General features: G+C 43.0%; 1 protein-coding gene across 1 annotated transcript; it reads left to right on the forward strand.

Annotated features, from left to right (window-relative positions):
* Window positions 1-11,691: 11,691 nt before the first annotated feature.
* RAMAC (RNA guanine-7 methyltransferase activating subunit) lies at window positions 11,692-16,207 on the forward strand. Its single transcript, XM_077828844.1, has 3 exons — window positions 11,692-11,799; window positions 13,979-14,154; window positions 15,810-16,207. The coding sequence occupies exons 2-3, from the start codon at window positions 13,988-13,990 to the stop codon at window positions 16,000-16,002; spliced, it is 360 nt and encodes a 119-aa protein (XP_077684970.1). The 5' UTR covers window positions 11,692-11,799; window positions 13,979-13,987; the 3' UTR covers window positions 16,003-16,207.
* Window positions 16,208-17,860: the final 1,653 nt, after the last annotated feature.

The raw sequence follows: 17,860 nt of genomic DNA on the forward strand, positions 1-17,860 counted from the left end.
GCTTATATAAAATAGGTACAAAAAGTGATGATAAATGCTGGCTTTCCAGGAAGACCTTAGGCTCCTTGATTAACATGATTTCCCCCAAAGTAAAAGGGCTTTTTGAAGGATGTACGTTATTATAGTCAATTTCATTTTGCATACAAATATGTTGTTAAGATCTGAGATGTTCCTACTGGCTGAAATTCATCCCAGCACAGGGCCAATGCACCAGTTATGTTCCAATCATATTTTGAAGTCTTGGATAGACTGACTATGCTGCCACACTAGTTTTAAGTTGACATTATTCCCTCAAAGTCAATGGAGTCAGACCAGTATAAAAATAGTGTTGATAAGCACTGGTAATCACACACCAGTAAAACTCAAATGGTGAATCAGCCTCACACAGGTCATGTTCGCAGGTTGAAGGGCACCCACTGGGACTAACATAAGTAAAAATGGGCCTCATGGAATAGAAACTTTGGATACTTCAAGCAAAGTTTATGGCTAAGTTTCTAGCTTTATAAAGAGAGAAATCCAAAAGAGTTGTCTCCACCTATCTGTTATGTCTTGTCTTTTAGATTGTAAGTGCTTTGGGACGGGGTCTGTTCCTGTATGTATTGTATCACACCTAGCACAGTGGACCTCAACATAGTTGGCTTCTAGGTGCTACCACAATATCTGTCCTCATTCCTAAATAATAATAAATAAATAATAGTCTCAAAACATGGAGGACTGGTACAATGGTCTAGTAAATATGAGGCTACCATATAAGCAATGAGAAGAACTTGTGAAGTTCCACATAGTCATGCTTTTCTTCCTCATTAGTTTCCTGCTGTCTTGTTTCCCATATCTTGCTCCTGTCTTCTCCCTTCCTCTAATGTGGAAAAATTATATGCATTATTATCCAATAGGATGGTTTTATCCTCTCCTAGATTTCTAGATTGTTATGGGTTTTCTATTTTTTTTCTGCTGACTATATAAAAAAAGTTTCAAAAACTCAATAAAACATTAATTTACATACACAAAAGGACACACATTCTAGAAATTGGAGAACAGAATAGAATTAGAATAAATATTCTAGAATATATCTTCCATTCTTCAGAAGCCCTTTATCTGTGTTTTTTTTCTGCTGGACAGAAGTGCAAGTTTATGGCATCATAAGAATCTCATAGTCCAGGGGTGGCCAACCCTCTGGTTCCTGAGCCACATGCGGCTCTTCAGAGGTTAACATGCAGCTCCTTACCTAGAAATGGATTCCGGGGCTGGAGCTATAGATGCTAACTTTCCAATGTGCTAGAGGGTGCTCACTGCTCAACCCCCTCTGCCCCAAGCCCTGCCCCCACTCCACCCCTTCCCTCAAGGCACCTGCCTCCTGAGCCTGCTATGCCCTCACTCCTCCCGCCCACAGCCTCCTGCGCATGTGAAACAGCTGATTGCAGGGGGAGGGGAGAGTAGGTGCTGATTGGTGGGGGTTGCCGGCAGGCAGGCAGGAGGCGCTGAGGGCTGGGGAGCGGATGTGGGGGCTGCTGACATATTACTGTGGCTCTTTGGCAATGTACATTGGTAAATTCTAGCTCATTCTCAGGCTCAGGTTGGCCGCCCCTGCCATAGTCAGTGCGCCCAGTCAATCATGGGGCAATGTTTTTGTTTTAACACCAGGCAATAACTAGTTTATTGGGTCATTGTAATAGCCAGAGATGGAGTCATACTCTGCATTAAGCAGGCCAAATTTGATGCTAACTTACCTCTACCATGCAAGCCAAGTGAAGCCAGTTGGATTGCATGAGGTGTGAGGGCTGAATTTCAGTTGACTCAGGGTATCTCAGCTATAGTAGCCCTTTCCCAGAATGGGCAGCAAAACTTGAGGGTTTCCCCTTTAAAAGAGAGAATAGAAGAGCTATTTTTAGAATGCTGAATGTGCCACTCAAAAGCTGCCTTTGATCAAAGAGACAATTCATATATTAGGGTCATATCTAGCACTCCCCACTCAGGCACTCCCATTGAGTCTGCATATTTACACTCATATAAATCTGGAGTAACTCTATTTACTTTTCCATTTAGTATTCCTCCAGATTTACATCAGTGTACCAGAAAATTTTTGGTCTCGAATAAACAATAAGTAAGAAAAGGAGAATACGGCTTTTGCTTTTTTCTAAGATTCCTTCTCAGTACAACTGAAATTTTTAATCAACTAGTTAAACTTCTCTTTATGACCAACATTGGCAAAAGATATATACAATTCTATAGCACAATATAAATTTAACAACATTTCAACTTTTTTGCTTTAAATTAATCCTTATTCAATGGAGTAATATTCAGACACATTAACTGAAAATCTTTCTTAGATACTTACAAGGGTGAGAGTAACATGACTCTATTTTATAAGGCATGAATGTCACATTCTTCTTTAAGGGAAAATTATACAAAAATATAGGGTATCTGATTATTGTATGCACTGACATTTTTGTAAGTTTAATTTGATATTTTTCCCCCCAGGAATAGACTAACCTTTACTAAGACTCACCATTAAGAATGTTCATTCCAGCTCTTCTGTCCATCTGGTGGCTGCCTGGCTTTTCCCTCCTATTGCTATGTCCGTCTGGCTAGCATTTTTTCCCCAAAATACTACAGGATCATTTTTTTCTAAGTTTGTATGGAAGAAGCTAGACCACGCTTTAAAATATCTATTTCAAGGATATAACTTGTACCCTCATGTCAGCAGATCTAAAATCTCAAGTGGTATATCACAAGTCATAAATGGCATGTGACAGAAGTAGTAAGCAAGGAATATATTATATTCTCCTCACATATCTAGCCAAAGTCTGTCAGAGTTAGAGGATCTGGTTGTTTTCCAGATATTTTTTTCTCCCAGAGGGATTCACCTTTACTTAATCTAAGAGAACAAGCCTGACAGCCATAATTGTTTACTATTTAGCTTTCTGAGAATATGTAAGGCCATAGTTTCTGTTGGTGTTACTTCAATGATGTCAAGAGTTACACCAGCAGAGAATTTAGCTTCTCGGATATGATCTGACAGCATCAACTTCAATGAGACAAGATCAGTAGCAGACCCTTAAACTGCAACACGAATCATCATTTGAATGCATAACACATGCAAAGCCAAAACAGTAGTCCAATCAACATCAGTTCTTTAAAGCTTGATTCCAAGATCTCTGATTTCCTCACTGATTGTCCTGGGCCATGTGACAAATACTTATCAAATACTTTGGGGACAAAATCCTCTAGGGTGCAATGTAGTGTCTAGCTAAAGAAATTCTAATTATACACCCACTTGCACAAAGTCACAGACCAGGGGTGGGTGGCCACACTTACTGACCCTCCGAGCCACATACGATAATCTTCAGAAGTTCGAGAGCTGGGCACACCTCCTGTGGCTCAGGGTTTCTGCCTTGCAGCAGGGTGGTGGGTTTACGGGCTTCTGACCTGCACGGAGGAGTGTCTCGGGGCTTCAACCCTGTGGGAGGTGCCTGCTGTGGCTCAGGGCTTCAGCGGAGAATGAAGGCGTGGGCTGGGCGTGAGCTGCACTATAACTGTAAAAGAGCCAGATGCGGCTCATAAACCGTGGTTTGGATACCCCTGTCATAGATGGTATGTTGATATGGTAACACTGCAGCACTATACCTCTCATCATAGAATGAACGTTTTACACATACGCAGGGCTAATCCTGCTCCCACTGATGCCAATGGAAAAACATCCCATTGACTTCAACAGGATCAGGCTTCACCCATAATTAATTAAGCCTCATGTCATTCCTGTGAGACAGATAAGGGATATATAGAGATCACTTCACCCACCTCTGCAAAGTATCTGCCTCTGAAAAATATCACCGTTCCAAAATACACATGAACACAACAGTTTAGAACAGGATGTGGTGGCAAATACCATAGCCAATGGAAACAATAGAGGGAATGCTGATAGCCAGAGTGGAATTACGCAAAATAGAATCTGGCCAGGACACCAGGATTAACGGCTCCACTTTTACAAAATGTGCCATGGATCTTTAATAACCATAAATGGTCAAGACCTTGTTTTTTTGTCTCCAATTGGAAAGATGACACTGCTAGCAGTAAAGCATCTGCTCACACCATGCTGTTGTATCATTTCACGGCTGAATCACCAACATCACTTCCAGCAACACCTAATTGTTCTGTGCTTTTATCCAAGTCCAGTGCCAGAGGGAATTCCCAACTCCATTGAAATAAATGTCAAAACTCCCATTGACTTCAAGAGGGCCAAGAATTTCACTCCCAACATGTAGCTTGTAAGTTCAGACAGTAACTTTTCTCATCTGACAGGAACAGTGAGATCTTGGTCATTTTTTTAGTAACTGAGATCCTTAAATAAAATTTATAACTAGTTTATAACATTTTTTCCAATTTAATTAGAATCTTGCTTCATTGTTCAGGTTGGCAAAGTCTTTTCTTTGTAATATGCTGTAGATGCTAGTGCTCTGAGATTTGCTTTCTAACTGAAGTGTTTACTCAGGAAGTTTGCAATACTCCCAAAGCAGCATTTAAGATAAAAGTTCCTGTATTATTTTTAGAATAAGCAGCTACAGCATAATCCAAAGGAGCAATCACACTCAAAGCATCACCAAAACTCCAGTATATAGATTTTGTGTGTGCGTGCACTTTTGTCTGCTTGTTTTTTAATGAAGTCAGCTCCATCAGGACTTCACTGCTTGTGCTCAAATGTAGAGTTACATCTTTTTACAAACTTAGTGCTCTACTTAGTACAAAATACCTAGGTTCTGTTAGAAGTGATGATCTGCAGTTCAATGGAAGCCTCACAGGCTTCTCTGCAGCTCAGTCGATATGTTTATATAATCCCTAACACAGAGAGGTCTCAGTCCTGATTGATGCCTCTGGAGAGTACTGTAATACAAACATGGTATTTTTTTTAATGGTGTTACTTCAGATTCAGAAGACACTTAGCTCTCCTTAGCTACACCAGCTCAACTTCAGCTCTCTTATTATTTTTATAAAATTAGAGGGACTCCGTGGAAATGCTCAGGAAGTCTCCCTCAAATGCATACAGAGGGAAGAGCAAAAAGAACCTGGTAAATTCTTATGCTTACAGTATTTGCCAATAAAGTCTGCTGGAGAAGGTGATGTTTACTTGTTAGTGCAGGCAGCTTTATTCAAGCAAATGTTGATTCCAATTCTACGCCCATTTAAGGCCCTGATTCAGTTAAACTCTTAAGAATGTGCTCAAGTCTCATTGTATTCAACTTAAGCATGTGATTAAGTATTTAGTGGGGTTAGAGCCTATATTAGTTTGGAGCAGGCTCATAACTAATCTTGCTACTCAACTAGCTGTAGGGCCTATTTTCAAAGAGGGGGTCCCTTAATACAATGGTCAAAACCAACATTTGAATCGTCAGATCAACGCTTTGGTGGATAAAAAATGTTTTTAAGCAGTGGAGTGAAAATCTGAGGGTAAACTGGGTGATTTGGACGTCCTCTTAAGTGATTGATATTCAGGCTCTGTGTCTGAGGGAACTGATTGATGTCCAGTACATAAATTTCTAATGTATCTGAACTAGGAACAAGGACAGACATTTATGAATGATCCTGTTTATTAAGCAAATGTAGTTTCAGCTGACACAAAAAGAAATGGAATATAAATAACTGTTGCTGGGACATTAAAATACCAAAGTGAGAATAACAACTTAAAATTTTACTTTAAAAGTAAGACAAATGCAGCTAAATTCAAGTGCACATGACAGCTAGTCCTCTGTCATGCCACGGGAAGTACAGTCTGGCCGTAAGAGTAGGGGACTGGAACCCAGGTCTCGTGGGTTATATATTCCTGGCCCTGCCATCGGTTCACTGTGTTGCTGGGAAAGTCACTTTAACCACTCTCAGTTCTGCTTTCAGGTTTAATAAATTCATTTAATGTAGGTGAAGTCCTTTATGATGTATGAAAATTATGATAATATAAAGTATAATTATCATCATCTGAGAGTTCCTATATTCCAAAACAGGTAAGTAGGACCTTTTGTTAGGATCTGAGTGACATAGGCCAGGACATTGCTGGTCAGGCCTAGTGGTCAGATCAGAAGCTAGGAAGTAGAGAGCAAAGAGGTCAGAGCCAAGGGTCAGAGACACAGTCAGGAATCAAGCCAAAGGTTGGCGCCAGAGTCAGTAGCCAGGGGTGGGGCATAAATGCAGATATCTGGAACAAGGCAGGAATCTAGATCAGGAGAGGACAGGAGGAATAAGGAGTCAGGTGAGAAGGCAGGGTCCAATGTGGCAGCCATCCAGGAACTCAACTAATTTCTCAGATAACTTCCTGTGCCTCCTTCTGGCTTAAATAGTGAGCCTGAGCCAACTGGAGTGGCTGGGTGTCGCCTATGATTGGCAGTGTTGTGGGTGGTGCCTCTGGTCAGCTATGGTCCACCAGTCCACACTCCCTGTTAGTATTAGCAAGCTGCTGGCTCATGGCTGAAGTCTGAGGCCTACCTGTAGAGCCACATAACTGGGCTCATGAGCCCTCCCACTCAGTTTCTCATTCAAATACCAGCAGCCTTCTTAAAGTATATGGGAAGATTTTCTCTATATACTCACATTCTATGCAGATTGAAACTATCAATCTGGCTCTAACAGAAATGTCAGTATTTCCATATTCTAACAGAGCTGGCAGATTATTAGATTGGATATGAACATTACCGACAAGCCCAAACTAAAATCAACACTCCAAAAAAAACCAAATATTGGGCAAGAACAAAATCTGAATCCAGATACCTTCCAAATGTCTTCTATCTTTATAATGGGCTGATCCAATATCATGATCATCCAAAAAACTTTGGGTTTCCTGAAATCTAATCTGCAACTGGATTTTGATTTTTGGAACTTGAGCAAATCTCTGACAAATCTGGTAAGTCAGAATCAAACTCATTTGTGATTTTAATACGGAACTTCTTTAATATGATCCAACAGTAGTACAAGAATCAGAATTGCTGATTAGGTGAGGTTGATTGTAAAAAGAGAACACACAGGCTATTTAGAGACAACTACAGTGAAGAAGGCAGTAGCAGGAATGGAAAGAGAATTGCCAAGGGCCTGATACTGAAAACACTTTAGGGTCAGATTTTTAAAGGTATTTAGACACCTCAAGATGCACACAGATGCCTAGTTAGATTTGGAAAAGTGCCTAGGTATCTAACTTCCATTGAGTTAGGCACCTTCATGATTTTAAAAATGCCAGTCAACATGTATAGGCACCTAGATACCTTTAAAATATGGCCCTTAAACCTTGTCTGTGTTCAGCTTGAGCATCAGTATCGTGTATTTATCGTGTTTCATATTCTCTGTGTGTATATAAAGTCTGCTGCAGTTTCCACGGTATGCATCCGATGAAGTGAGCTGTAGCTCACGAAAGCTCATGCTCAAATAAATTGGTTAGTCTCTAAGGTGCCACAAGTACTCCTTTTCTATTTATCTAAGGTATTTCTAAGGTGCCTGCTGCCACCTTGATCACATCTGCTATGTCCATTCTCATGGATTCTTGTAGCCTGAAGAACAAGACCACATGAAGCGCAGATTCAACCACAAATGCCCAACTACATACAACATAAAGTGTTAAAATATTGGTGCTATCCTGATCTATCCCATCATCTGTATGTTTTCTCCTGTATGGAGATGGGTTAATCAGGGTTAGTTAGTACCCATTACACCTCTGGCATTTAGGGCAGCAATGAATCTCCTCCACTCCTGTCTGTTTCTGGCAAGTTTTTCAATGGTTCCCCAACTGTGCCCCAAATCTGTTGTTTTTAGGCAGCCTCGTTTTCGCTTGCCTTCAGGTGTCCATCTTATTGCTATTCCGGTGATGGAATCAGTTTCCTTCCAACGCACATGGCCAATCCATCTCCAACGCCTCCTGGTAATGATGGTGTTCATATCTTCTTGGCTGCACTGTGTGAATAGATCTTGGTTTGAGATTGTTCTGGGCCAAAAGATAGGGAAGATTTTTCTGAGGCAGCTTCTATGGAATGAAGACAGTTTGGACATGTCATACTTGGTCAGTCTCCAGCATTCTGCACTATAAAGTACTGTTGAAAGTACGCATTTCTGATAAATCCTGAGTTTGGTTTTGGTGTTGTATTTTGATTATTTCCAGTCTGTATTTAAACTCCTGAAGGTGTTCCTGGCTTTACTGATTTTGTTCCGGATGTCCTGGCTTGTTCCACCTTCCTGGCTGATGGTGCTGCCTAAGTATGTGAATGTTTCTACATTGGTGAGAACATGATCCTCTATCCCTACTGGTGATGGTGAGGCAATATTAAAGGTCTTGATATCTGTTTTACCGCAATTGATTTTCAGTCCAATTTGCTGGCTGAATATGTTAAGTCCAGTTGTTTTTTCTTGTATATGGTGTTGGGTATGTGATAGGAGAGCAAGATCATCTGTGAAGTCCATGTCTTCAAGTTAATCAGGGTGTCCTGGCCAAACTCTAATTTGGGTATTTATATTCTGACTACAATATTAACAATTCCCCCAGTAATTTCATTTGGATTAGGTATTCTTTTCTTTCCCTCTGCTCTTATGCAGTTGCCATGTTTTACCCAGGAGGAGGCTATACTTCAGAGGCAGGCAAAGACTGTGATTCCAGTACCAGGCTTTGACTTTCACCCTGTGCAAACCTGCTAACTATACTCTGGCTGCATGTTATTCCATGCAGAATGTTGTCTCTATGCCCTGATCTTGCAGGGAGTTTCATGCAGGCAGACTTCAGTGCTCATGCAGAGCCCCACTGAAGTCAATAGGGTCCACCCAAATAGGGCTTCTTGCAGGATGGGTCCATAGGCTATGACCCAAAAAAGCAGTAAGCACATGCCTAACTTTAAACATGTGAACGATTCCATTCACTTCAAAGGAACTACATACATATGTTCTCAAAATTAAGCATGCGCTTAAGTGTTTTGCTGGACTGGGATCGTCATTTGTAAACTGCTTTAGGATCCTATGTGATAAAAAGTTCTATATCAAGGTAAATCATTGCACTTTAATGAAAGCCCTCAATTACCACTGAACACCTTCTAAGGGCCTATAGGAAGAAAATAATCGCTTTGCTTTTTTGTTAAAGACCATCTTACAATTTTTCTACACAAAATGTCCTCTGTTTATACTTGTAGCTATAATATCCCTTGGTTCAAGTGAAAGATGTACAGAGAGGAAATAAAAGCCTCAGTGATTTCTGCCCATTTAAAAGGGCAGCCACTAGAGTAAGGATATAATCTTTCAGATTCAAATGAAAATTCATCTTGCTTAGAACCAGAGACCCCGGACTAAGATATCTGCAGTAGGCTATGTGGATCCTGGTCATCCGTTTTATTCTGTGACTGAGAGCAAAATCCTTCTTTGGTGCATGCAGGACAGCAACATGTGATATTTCTGTTTACATCAAACCATGAACACTTTTACTACTGATCTTTCTGGAGGATAGGAGGCAATATCATTGTCGCTGAAGACTTTTTAAAGTGCTATATGTTACTGTGAATTTTTGTGCTTTACTACTGTGTGTGAGCAATAAAGAAAAGTGTCAAGTATAAGACTCTTGGGTGTATAAACTTATAAAAATCATTGCTTTTTTTCTAACTGGTTCCTAGAAAAAAACCCCCACACTTTATCATATGGAGCATGAGACGGGGAGGGGGGAGGAATCTGGACTCAAGAATTATGACTAATAATAAGCACTGAAAATGCTCTAAGAGTTAGTGTATTATAATGGTCAGAATGACGTGGAGAACAGTGAAACGGGCACAATTTCTTGTGTCTTACAGTCTCAATTAAATCACATGCTTAAAAGATGGGAGCAAAATCAGACCACTACATTGCAAACCCTTAGGGACAGGAAGCGATGATCATTATGGCAGTGACCTACTGTTGTACAGTCCAGTGTCAATTTATGGCAGTTCATAAACTAGTAATAATAACTTTACTTGAACTGCAGCTAGTCAATAAGAGAAGGCTTAACTTTCTGCCTGAAATATTTATGCATTTAGGACGCAATTCAGGAAGGTACTTAAGCAGGTGCCTAACTTTAAGTACATTGAAGTCAATGCAGCTACTCACAATGCTCAACTTTAGGTTGTTGTGCAAGTAACTTGCTAAAGCAGGGCCGTATACACAACACAAAGAAGAGACCCTTCTGTACTAACACAAAATTAGTCATAAAACAGGAATCACACTTCACACAATTTCAAAAACTTTTATATATAAAGCAATCAAGTTGCCTTTGAACTCTGTAGGATTGAGCAAAATGATCAACTTTTTAAAGATATGCAGTTAGATAGAACTGGTATAAGTAAGCACAAAGTGTGCTGTGTGAATTTTATCAATTTGAATATTGTTCTTCTGTTAAAGCTCAAGTATTTTATATTACCCTTTAAATAAAATATACTTTAATAGTCCCTGAAAAAACTCACATATCTCTGATTCCTACTTGTACTTCATGGGGTTTCAGATCAGGCCCATAATGTATAAAGTGCAACACATACATAAATCTTTGCAAGATTGGGGGCTATCTTCCAATTCTGTAAAGTTACTCCTGTGAGTAGTTACTCCCACGCAGAGTCCCATTAACTTCAATAGGACTCCTTGTGTCGGTAACAACTGTGATCAAGGGCATAACTGTTTGCAGGATTTGGCTCCAGTTATTTTTCCCCCTTCACTTACTGTGATTTCAAAACATGTCAAGACAATGAATATTGCAGTATTTTCCTCTAGACTTTACATGATAAGTCACTTCATCCCACCTTAGCCTCAAATATGTATTAATTCTCTGAAAATAGTAATGAATGTCCTTTGGTGTAATTTGAGATACTAAGAAGGGTTAGCCTCAAAAATTCTCAGCCTAGAGAACTACAAAGCAGAGTTGAAAAATACTGGTATCTTCTTATGCATTACTTTTTGTTTATAACATTGTTACTATTTTACAGAAGAGAAGCACACACACTAATGCTACACTGATGTAAGAAGCATACTGCATCCTACACTAAATAAAAGCCATACATTAAAATACAGAGGAGGTTACATGTACAGTACTCAGTGAGCTCCGACAGCGAAAACTACTTTTCCTGAAGAGTATGTAAAGTTGCTCACATCAGTTCTAGCCTTCTCATGCGGGAAACACACTTGGTTGAACGGGCATGAGAAATTCCACATCCTAGAGATCTAGAGGAAGAGTAAACAACTAAGGAGTTCTGTGTCTTTAAGAAAGATTTATCCTGGGAGGTCAAGCACAGCAGAGGCAGATGCTGATCTAGCTTAGGTGCCCTGACTGAATAATAATCAAGACCTCGAATGGCAAAGAAAGTCTTTAGCAACTGCAAACACTTATGCCCGTCAGTAACTCTACGCACGTTAGCACTGCGCCACCTCTCTCCCCCACTCACCTGCACAGGTGTTTGCAGACTAAGGACGCTAGGAACTAGAGACGGGGCTTGGGCTGTGTCCCGAACCAGGGGCCTTTTAACCTTCCTTGAATGACCTACGCTTCTGTGCACACCTTGCTAGGGCACATCGCGCGCTGGCGCGGGGCGCAGAGGCCCAGCCCCGGGAGAACACTGCTCTGCCCAGCCTCGCGCCCCCATTTGGCCCGGCCCAGCCCCTGAGCCCGGCGCTCCTTAGGGGTCACAGCCTCCCCCGCCCCGCCCCTGCCGCGCTTCTGCGGCGCCCCCTCCCCCCAAGGCGGCGGCGGAAGCTGGAAGTCGAGGGGGCGAGGCCCGGGCCCGGAAGAGGAAGGGCTTGGGCTGCGGGAAGGCTTTGGACTGTGGCTGCTGCGGGCTCTGGGTGAGGGGGGGGGGACGCTGGGTGAGGGGGAGGAGGCTTGGGGTGGGGGGGACATGCGGCGTCTATGGGGGCTGTGGAAGGGCAGGAGGCTGTGTCCATGGGGACTGGAGGGGGCGGGGGCTGTGGAAGGGCGGGGGGATATGTGTGGCGTTGGAGGGGGTGTCTGTGGGGACTGGAGGAGGCCGGGCCTGTGTCTATGGGGACTGGAGGGGGAGGGGGCTGTGGAAGGGCGGGGGGATATGTGTGGCATTGGAGGGGGTGTCTGTGGGGACTGGAGGGGGCGGGGGCTGTGGAAGGGCGGGAGGCTGTGTCCATGGGGACTGGAGGGGGCGGGGGCTGTGGAAGGGCGGGGGGATATGTGTGGCGTTGGAGGGGGTGTCTGTGGGGACTGGAGGAGGCCGGGCCTGTGTCTATGGGGACTGGAGGGGGAGGGGGCTGTGGAAGGGCGGGGGGATATGTGTGGCATTGGAGGGGGTGTCTGTGGGGACTGGAGGGGGCGGGGGCTGTGGAAGGGCGGGAGGCTGTGTCCATGGGGACTGGAGGGGGCGAGGGCTGTGGAAGGGCGGGGGGATATGTGTGGCGTTGGAGGGGGTGTCTGTGGGGACTGGAGGGGGCGGGGGGATATATGTGGTGTTGGAGGGGGTGTCTGTGGGGACTGGAGGGGGCGAGGGCTGTGGAAGGGCGGGGGGATATATGTGGTGTTGGAGGGGGTGTCTGTGGGGACTGGAGGGGGCGGGGCTGTGGAAGGGCGGGGGGATATATGTGGTGTTGGAGGGGGTGTCTGTGGGGACTGGAGGGGGAGGGGGCTGTGGAAGGGCGGGGGGATATATGTGGTGTTGGAGGGGGTGTCTGTGGGGACTGGAGGGGGAGGGGGCTGTGGAAGGGCGGGGGGATATATGTGGTGTTGGAGGGGGTGTCTGTGGGGACTGGAAGGGGCGGGGGGCTGTGGAAGGGCGGGGGGATATGTGTGGCATTGGAGGGGGTGTCTGTGGGGACTGGAGGGGGCGGGGGCTGTGGAAGGGCGGGAGGCTGTGTCCATGGGGACTGGAGGGGGCGGGGGCTGTGGAAGGGCAGGGGGATATGTGTGGCGTTGGAGGGGGTGTCTGTGGGGACTGGAGGAGGCCGGGCCTGTGTCCGGGACTGGAAGGGGCGGGGGGCTGTGGAAGGGCGCGGGGAACGGTGTCTATCAGGGCTGGGGGCTGTGTGTGGAGTTGGAGGGGCTGTGTCTGTGGGGACTGTAGGGGTCGGGGGCTGTGTCTGGGACTGGAGGGGGTGGGGGGCTGTGTGTGGGGACGGAGGGGCTGTGTCTGTGGGGACTGGAGAGGTGACGGAGGGGGGTGTCTACCAGTGCCCAAAGCTCTACTGTTAGTTTATATGCCCTGTGCATTGCTGTCTGTCTCTCAGCTTGACTCCTGTCCTCCCCCCCTTCCCCCCACCCAAAACAAATCTCCCTTGCTGTGGGCAGGTCACACACTGATGCCTGTCCACCAATTGTTCCCAAGTGGCCCTCAGAGGGAAATGTGAGGCCTTTATTTGACTGATTGTAATACAGCCCAGGTCAGAAGTGACCTAAACATAATTGCTTATAATAGCTGTCTCTGTTAGCAAAAAGAAAAGGAGTACTTGTGGCACCTTAGAGACTAAGGTGCCACAAGTATGCATCCGATGAAGTGAGCTGTAGCTCACGAAAGCTTATGCTCAAATAAATTGGTTAGTCTCTAAGGTGCCACAAGTACTCCTTTTCTTTTTGTGAATACAGACTAACACGGCTGTTACTCTGAAACCTGTCTCTGTTAGGTGTCTGAGGTGTAATAAGTTGATGGTTTCAGTTCAGTTTCTAGTAGACAGGTGTCTCTCAAAAACCTCCCATTACATTTTGACTATCTGGTGGCAATCCCACTGTAGGTGTCAAAGATTGTAAACACATGGAGACAGGAGTACTTTTTCTGTTTTAGAAGTGGTCCAGTACAAAGTTGAGGCAGTGAAAGGAAATTAGTTAGTACTTACCTGAATCTTCATTTACAGAATAGTTAAGACAGTATCAGGATTGTCAGTCCAATACGTAACTAATAATTTAAAATGTAACACTTCATTACCTCAATTTTCACTAAGTGGATTTAGTAGCTGTCCTTTTCATGTCTTTTTTTTAAGCTACTGCAACTGTATTTTATGCTAATAGTATTTCAGAATGACTTCCTCGCTCGAAGTTCCTCTGAATTATGAAGAGATGTTTTCTCATCGATTCACATCAGGAGATGAGGAATATCAAGAGTATTTAAAACACCCAGCAGATCCACCTCCTCTAGTAGAAGAATGGAAAAACAGATCTGGTGGTAACCAAAGAAATAGAGATCGGTACTGATTTTTTAAATCTTTGTTAGTTTCACAAACACATATTGATGTCATAGCTAGCACTCTAAAATGTTTGTCGGCTTTAGAATAAAGAGAAGTAGGTTTGCTGTATGCTCCCCATTATTTGGTAGGTTTCTTGATTTGAAAGAAATTCACCTCTCTCCAGGATAAAAGACAGGATTTCTCTAAATTAATACTGACTGTTTTTTCATTTGATAGAAGAGTATGAAGCAAACTGCTATTCTCTAAAGAATGAGCTGGAACCACTTAAATCATTGCCCTTGGGGCCCACTGCTGCTTGGCCATGAACTGATTTTTTTTTTAAAGGGGAAAGATCAGAGGTTTGTCTGCTAAACCACAAACAGCTTGTCTTTGGAAGCATAACTGTCAACAGAAAACTGACTCTGCCAAGTAGCAGAGTGACATGATGACTCTTTTAATGTACAACTAGCAAAAAATATAATTTGCAACCCAGATAACATTTGACATATTGTGACTAGGCTAGATTGCATTTCTTTTGTCTATTTGTAAGGACCATAGAATATATCTCCCCCTCACAAGTGCACTGGAAGATCATATTATATGCCTACCAAAACTGTTTTGAATTATATTGTTTTTCTCCAGGCTGGGAGTGTTGCTCCCTTAATCTTGGATACGGACACTTGATTTTTGGAACTGAAAAAAAGAATATGCCTGCATTTCATGCCCAAGCAATTTTTTTTTTCCTTTTAGTATTGCTGGGACTGGATTTCATATTAAGTTACTTAGGCTCCAGGCCTGCAAACACTTAGACACACAACTAGAATTTTCTCATATGCATAAAGTTAAGAAGGTGTGTAAGTGCTTTCTGGGTTGGGGCTTTGTTCTTCTCAAAATAAACAATTCCAACATTTTCATCATTCTACAAACTTGTCAGTAACTTCACACTTAAGTTGTAAATTACAATTTACCAACAATGACTGTTGAGGAAGTTGTTCTTTAAAAATCTGTTTTACGAATTTATTATGTGAATTTTTAAGCTAAATTTTAGGTTTCAGAGTAGCAGCCATGTTAGTCTATATCTGTAAAAAGAAAAGGAGGACTTGTGGCACCTTAAAGACTAACAAATTTATTTGAGCATAAGCTTTCGTGAGCTACAGCTCACTTCATCGGATGCATGCAGTGGAAAATACAGTGGGGAGATTTTATATACACAGAGAACAGTGTGTATGGTAACACCCATTGTTTCATTTTTTCTGTGTATATAAAATCTCCCCACTGTATTTTCCACTGCATGCATCAGATGAAGTAAGCTGTAGCTCATGAAAGCTTATGCTCAAATAAATGTTAGTCTCTAAGCTAAATTTTAGTAATTCATTCCTTTTATTTCATTTTGAATGGTTTGTGCAAAGGCTGAAATTTTTTCCCTTGTAAGACAGCCAGTAGTTTGTTGCATAGCAGTAAGTAGTTGACCTATCTTGGGTCCGAGAATAGACTTGAATAATCACATCTTTGACATGTATTTTGCCCTAAAAAAGGATTAGCGGTTGTTTGTGTGTTTAAATAACTGGAGCCAGATTTTAGGAGTACACTAAAATAGTTTGTTTGTGAAAGAGTTCAAAACCTTCCCTCTTTAAAATCTCAGAGCTGGTGTTTATACAAATTTCTTTTTATTACAGGTTTCAAGATGGCAGGCAGTTTAGAGGCAGAGGTGACAGGCACGACTGGCAAGGTGGTAATAGATCTAATCAGTGGCCAGGAAGAAGCTGGGGTAACAGCTACCAACAGCACAGACAAGGACAGTCTTACTACCCCCAGTATGAATATGGCTACAACTCCTACAATCCAAGGCCTCATTACGGCCGTTATTAATATGATATTTTGCTGTTAAGTATCCACTAAAACCATTTAACTTGAATGCCAGATTTTGAGTTTTGTTTTGCTCAATTTTCTTGTATTTTCTATGTAACTCTAGGTAATGGATATTGGTTTTAGAGAGCCTGTTGATGTCATTTTTGTAATGCAAATTAACACAGATGTGACCTTTGTTGTGAGTAATAAAATTCTATAAACAATCTCTAGTGAGCCCACAGATAAACATGATTAAGTTTCTCCCTCCAATTCTTTTTTGCTAGGTGCATATTAGAACATTGTTTTCCCCCACCCTGTCCCTGACATTATCCCACTATATTATAGCTAGAAAAAAATCAGTAGTTCAGGGAAACAGAAGTTTGCTTTGTCTCTGAAGCACATTCAGTGACTATGCATACATGCCAGGGTGTTCTTGAAATTCTGATGCAAATTGTGTCCCTTGCTTGCGAGGAGTGTTGCTTATTGTGGTCATCCATAATGGAAGAAAAGCATGCAATCTGGGTGGGATTTGTTTTTGAACTACTATTCCTACTGAGCTAGCTGAGGCTGCTGGAGTTCATGAAAGTTCAAGAAAGACATTGCTGTCTGTGTTTTAACTAATCATAGAATATCAGGGTTGTAGGAACCTCAGGAGGTCATCCAGTCCAACCCCCTGGTCAAAGCAGGACCAATCCCCAAATAAATCATCCCAGCCAGGGCTTTGTCAAGCCTGACCTTAAAACCTTCTAAGGAAGGAGATTCCACCACCTCCCTAGGTAACACATTTTAGTGTTTCACCACCCTCGTAGTGAAAAAGTTTTTCCTAATATCCAACCTAAACCTCCTCCACTGCAACTTGAGACCATTACTCCTCGTTCTGTCATCTGCTACCACTGAGAACAGTCTAGATCCATCCTCTTTGGAACTCCCTTTCAGGTAGTTGAAAGCAGCTGTCAAATCCCTCCTCATTTTTCTCTTCCTCAGACTAAACAATCCCAGTTCCCTCAGCCTCTCCTCATAAGGCATGTGTTCCAGTCCCCTAATCATTTTTGTTGCCCTCTGCTGGACGTTTTCCAATTTTTTCACATCCTTCTTGTAGTGTGGGGCCCAAAACTGGACACAGTACTCCAGATGAGGCCTCACCAATGTCGAATAGAGAGGAACGATCACATCCCTTGATCTGCTGGCTATGCCCCTACTTATACATCCCAAAATGCCATTGGCCTTCTTGGCAACAACAGCACACTGTTGACTCATATCCAGCTTCTCATCCACTGTAACTCCTAGGTCCCTTTCTGCAGAACTGCTGCCTAGCCATTCGGTCCCTAGTCTGTAGCGATGCATGGGATTCTTCCATCCTAAGTGCAGGACTCTGCACTTGTCCTTCTTGAACCTCATCAGATTTCTTTTGGCCCAATCCTCTAATTTGTCTAGGTCCTCCTATCCCTACCCTTCAGCGTATCTGCCTCTCCTCCCAGTTTAGTGTCATCTGCAAACTTGCTGAGGGTGCAATCCACACCATCCTCCAGATCATTAATGAAGATATTGAACAAAACCGGCCCGAGGACCGACCCTTGGGGCACGCTGCTTGATACTGACTGCCAACTAGACATGGAGCCATTGATCACTACCCGTTGAGCCCGACGATCTAGCCAGCTTTCTATCCACCTTATAGTCCATTCATCCAGCCCATACTTCTTTAACTTGCTGGCAAGAATACTGTGGGGACTGTGTCAAAAGCTTTGCTAAAGTCAAGGAACAACATGTCCACTGCTTTCCCTTCATCCACAGAGCCAGTTATCTCGTCACAGAAGGCAATTAGATTAGTCAGGCATGACTTGCCCATGGTGAATCCATGCTGACTGTTCCTGATCACTTT

Source organism: Eretmochelys imbricata, chromosome 10 (assembly GCF_965152235.1).
Source record: "Eretmochelys imbricata isolate rEreImb1 chromosome 10, rEreImb1.hap1, whole genome shotgun sequence".
Classification (NCBI taxonomy): domain Eukaryota; kingdom Metazoa; phylum Chordata; order Testudines; family Cheloniidae; genus Eretmochelys; species Eretmochelys imbricata.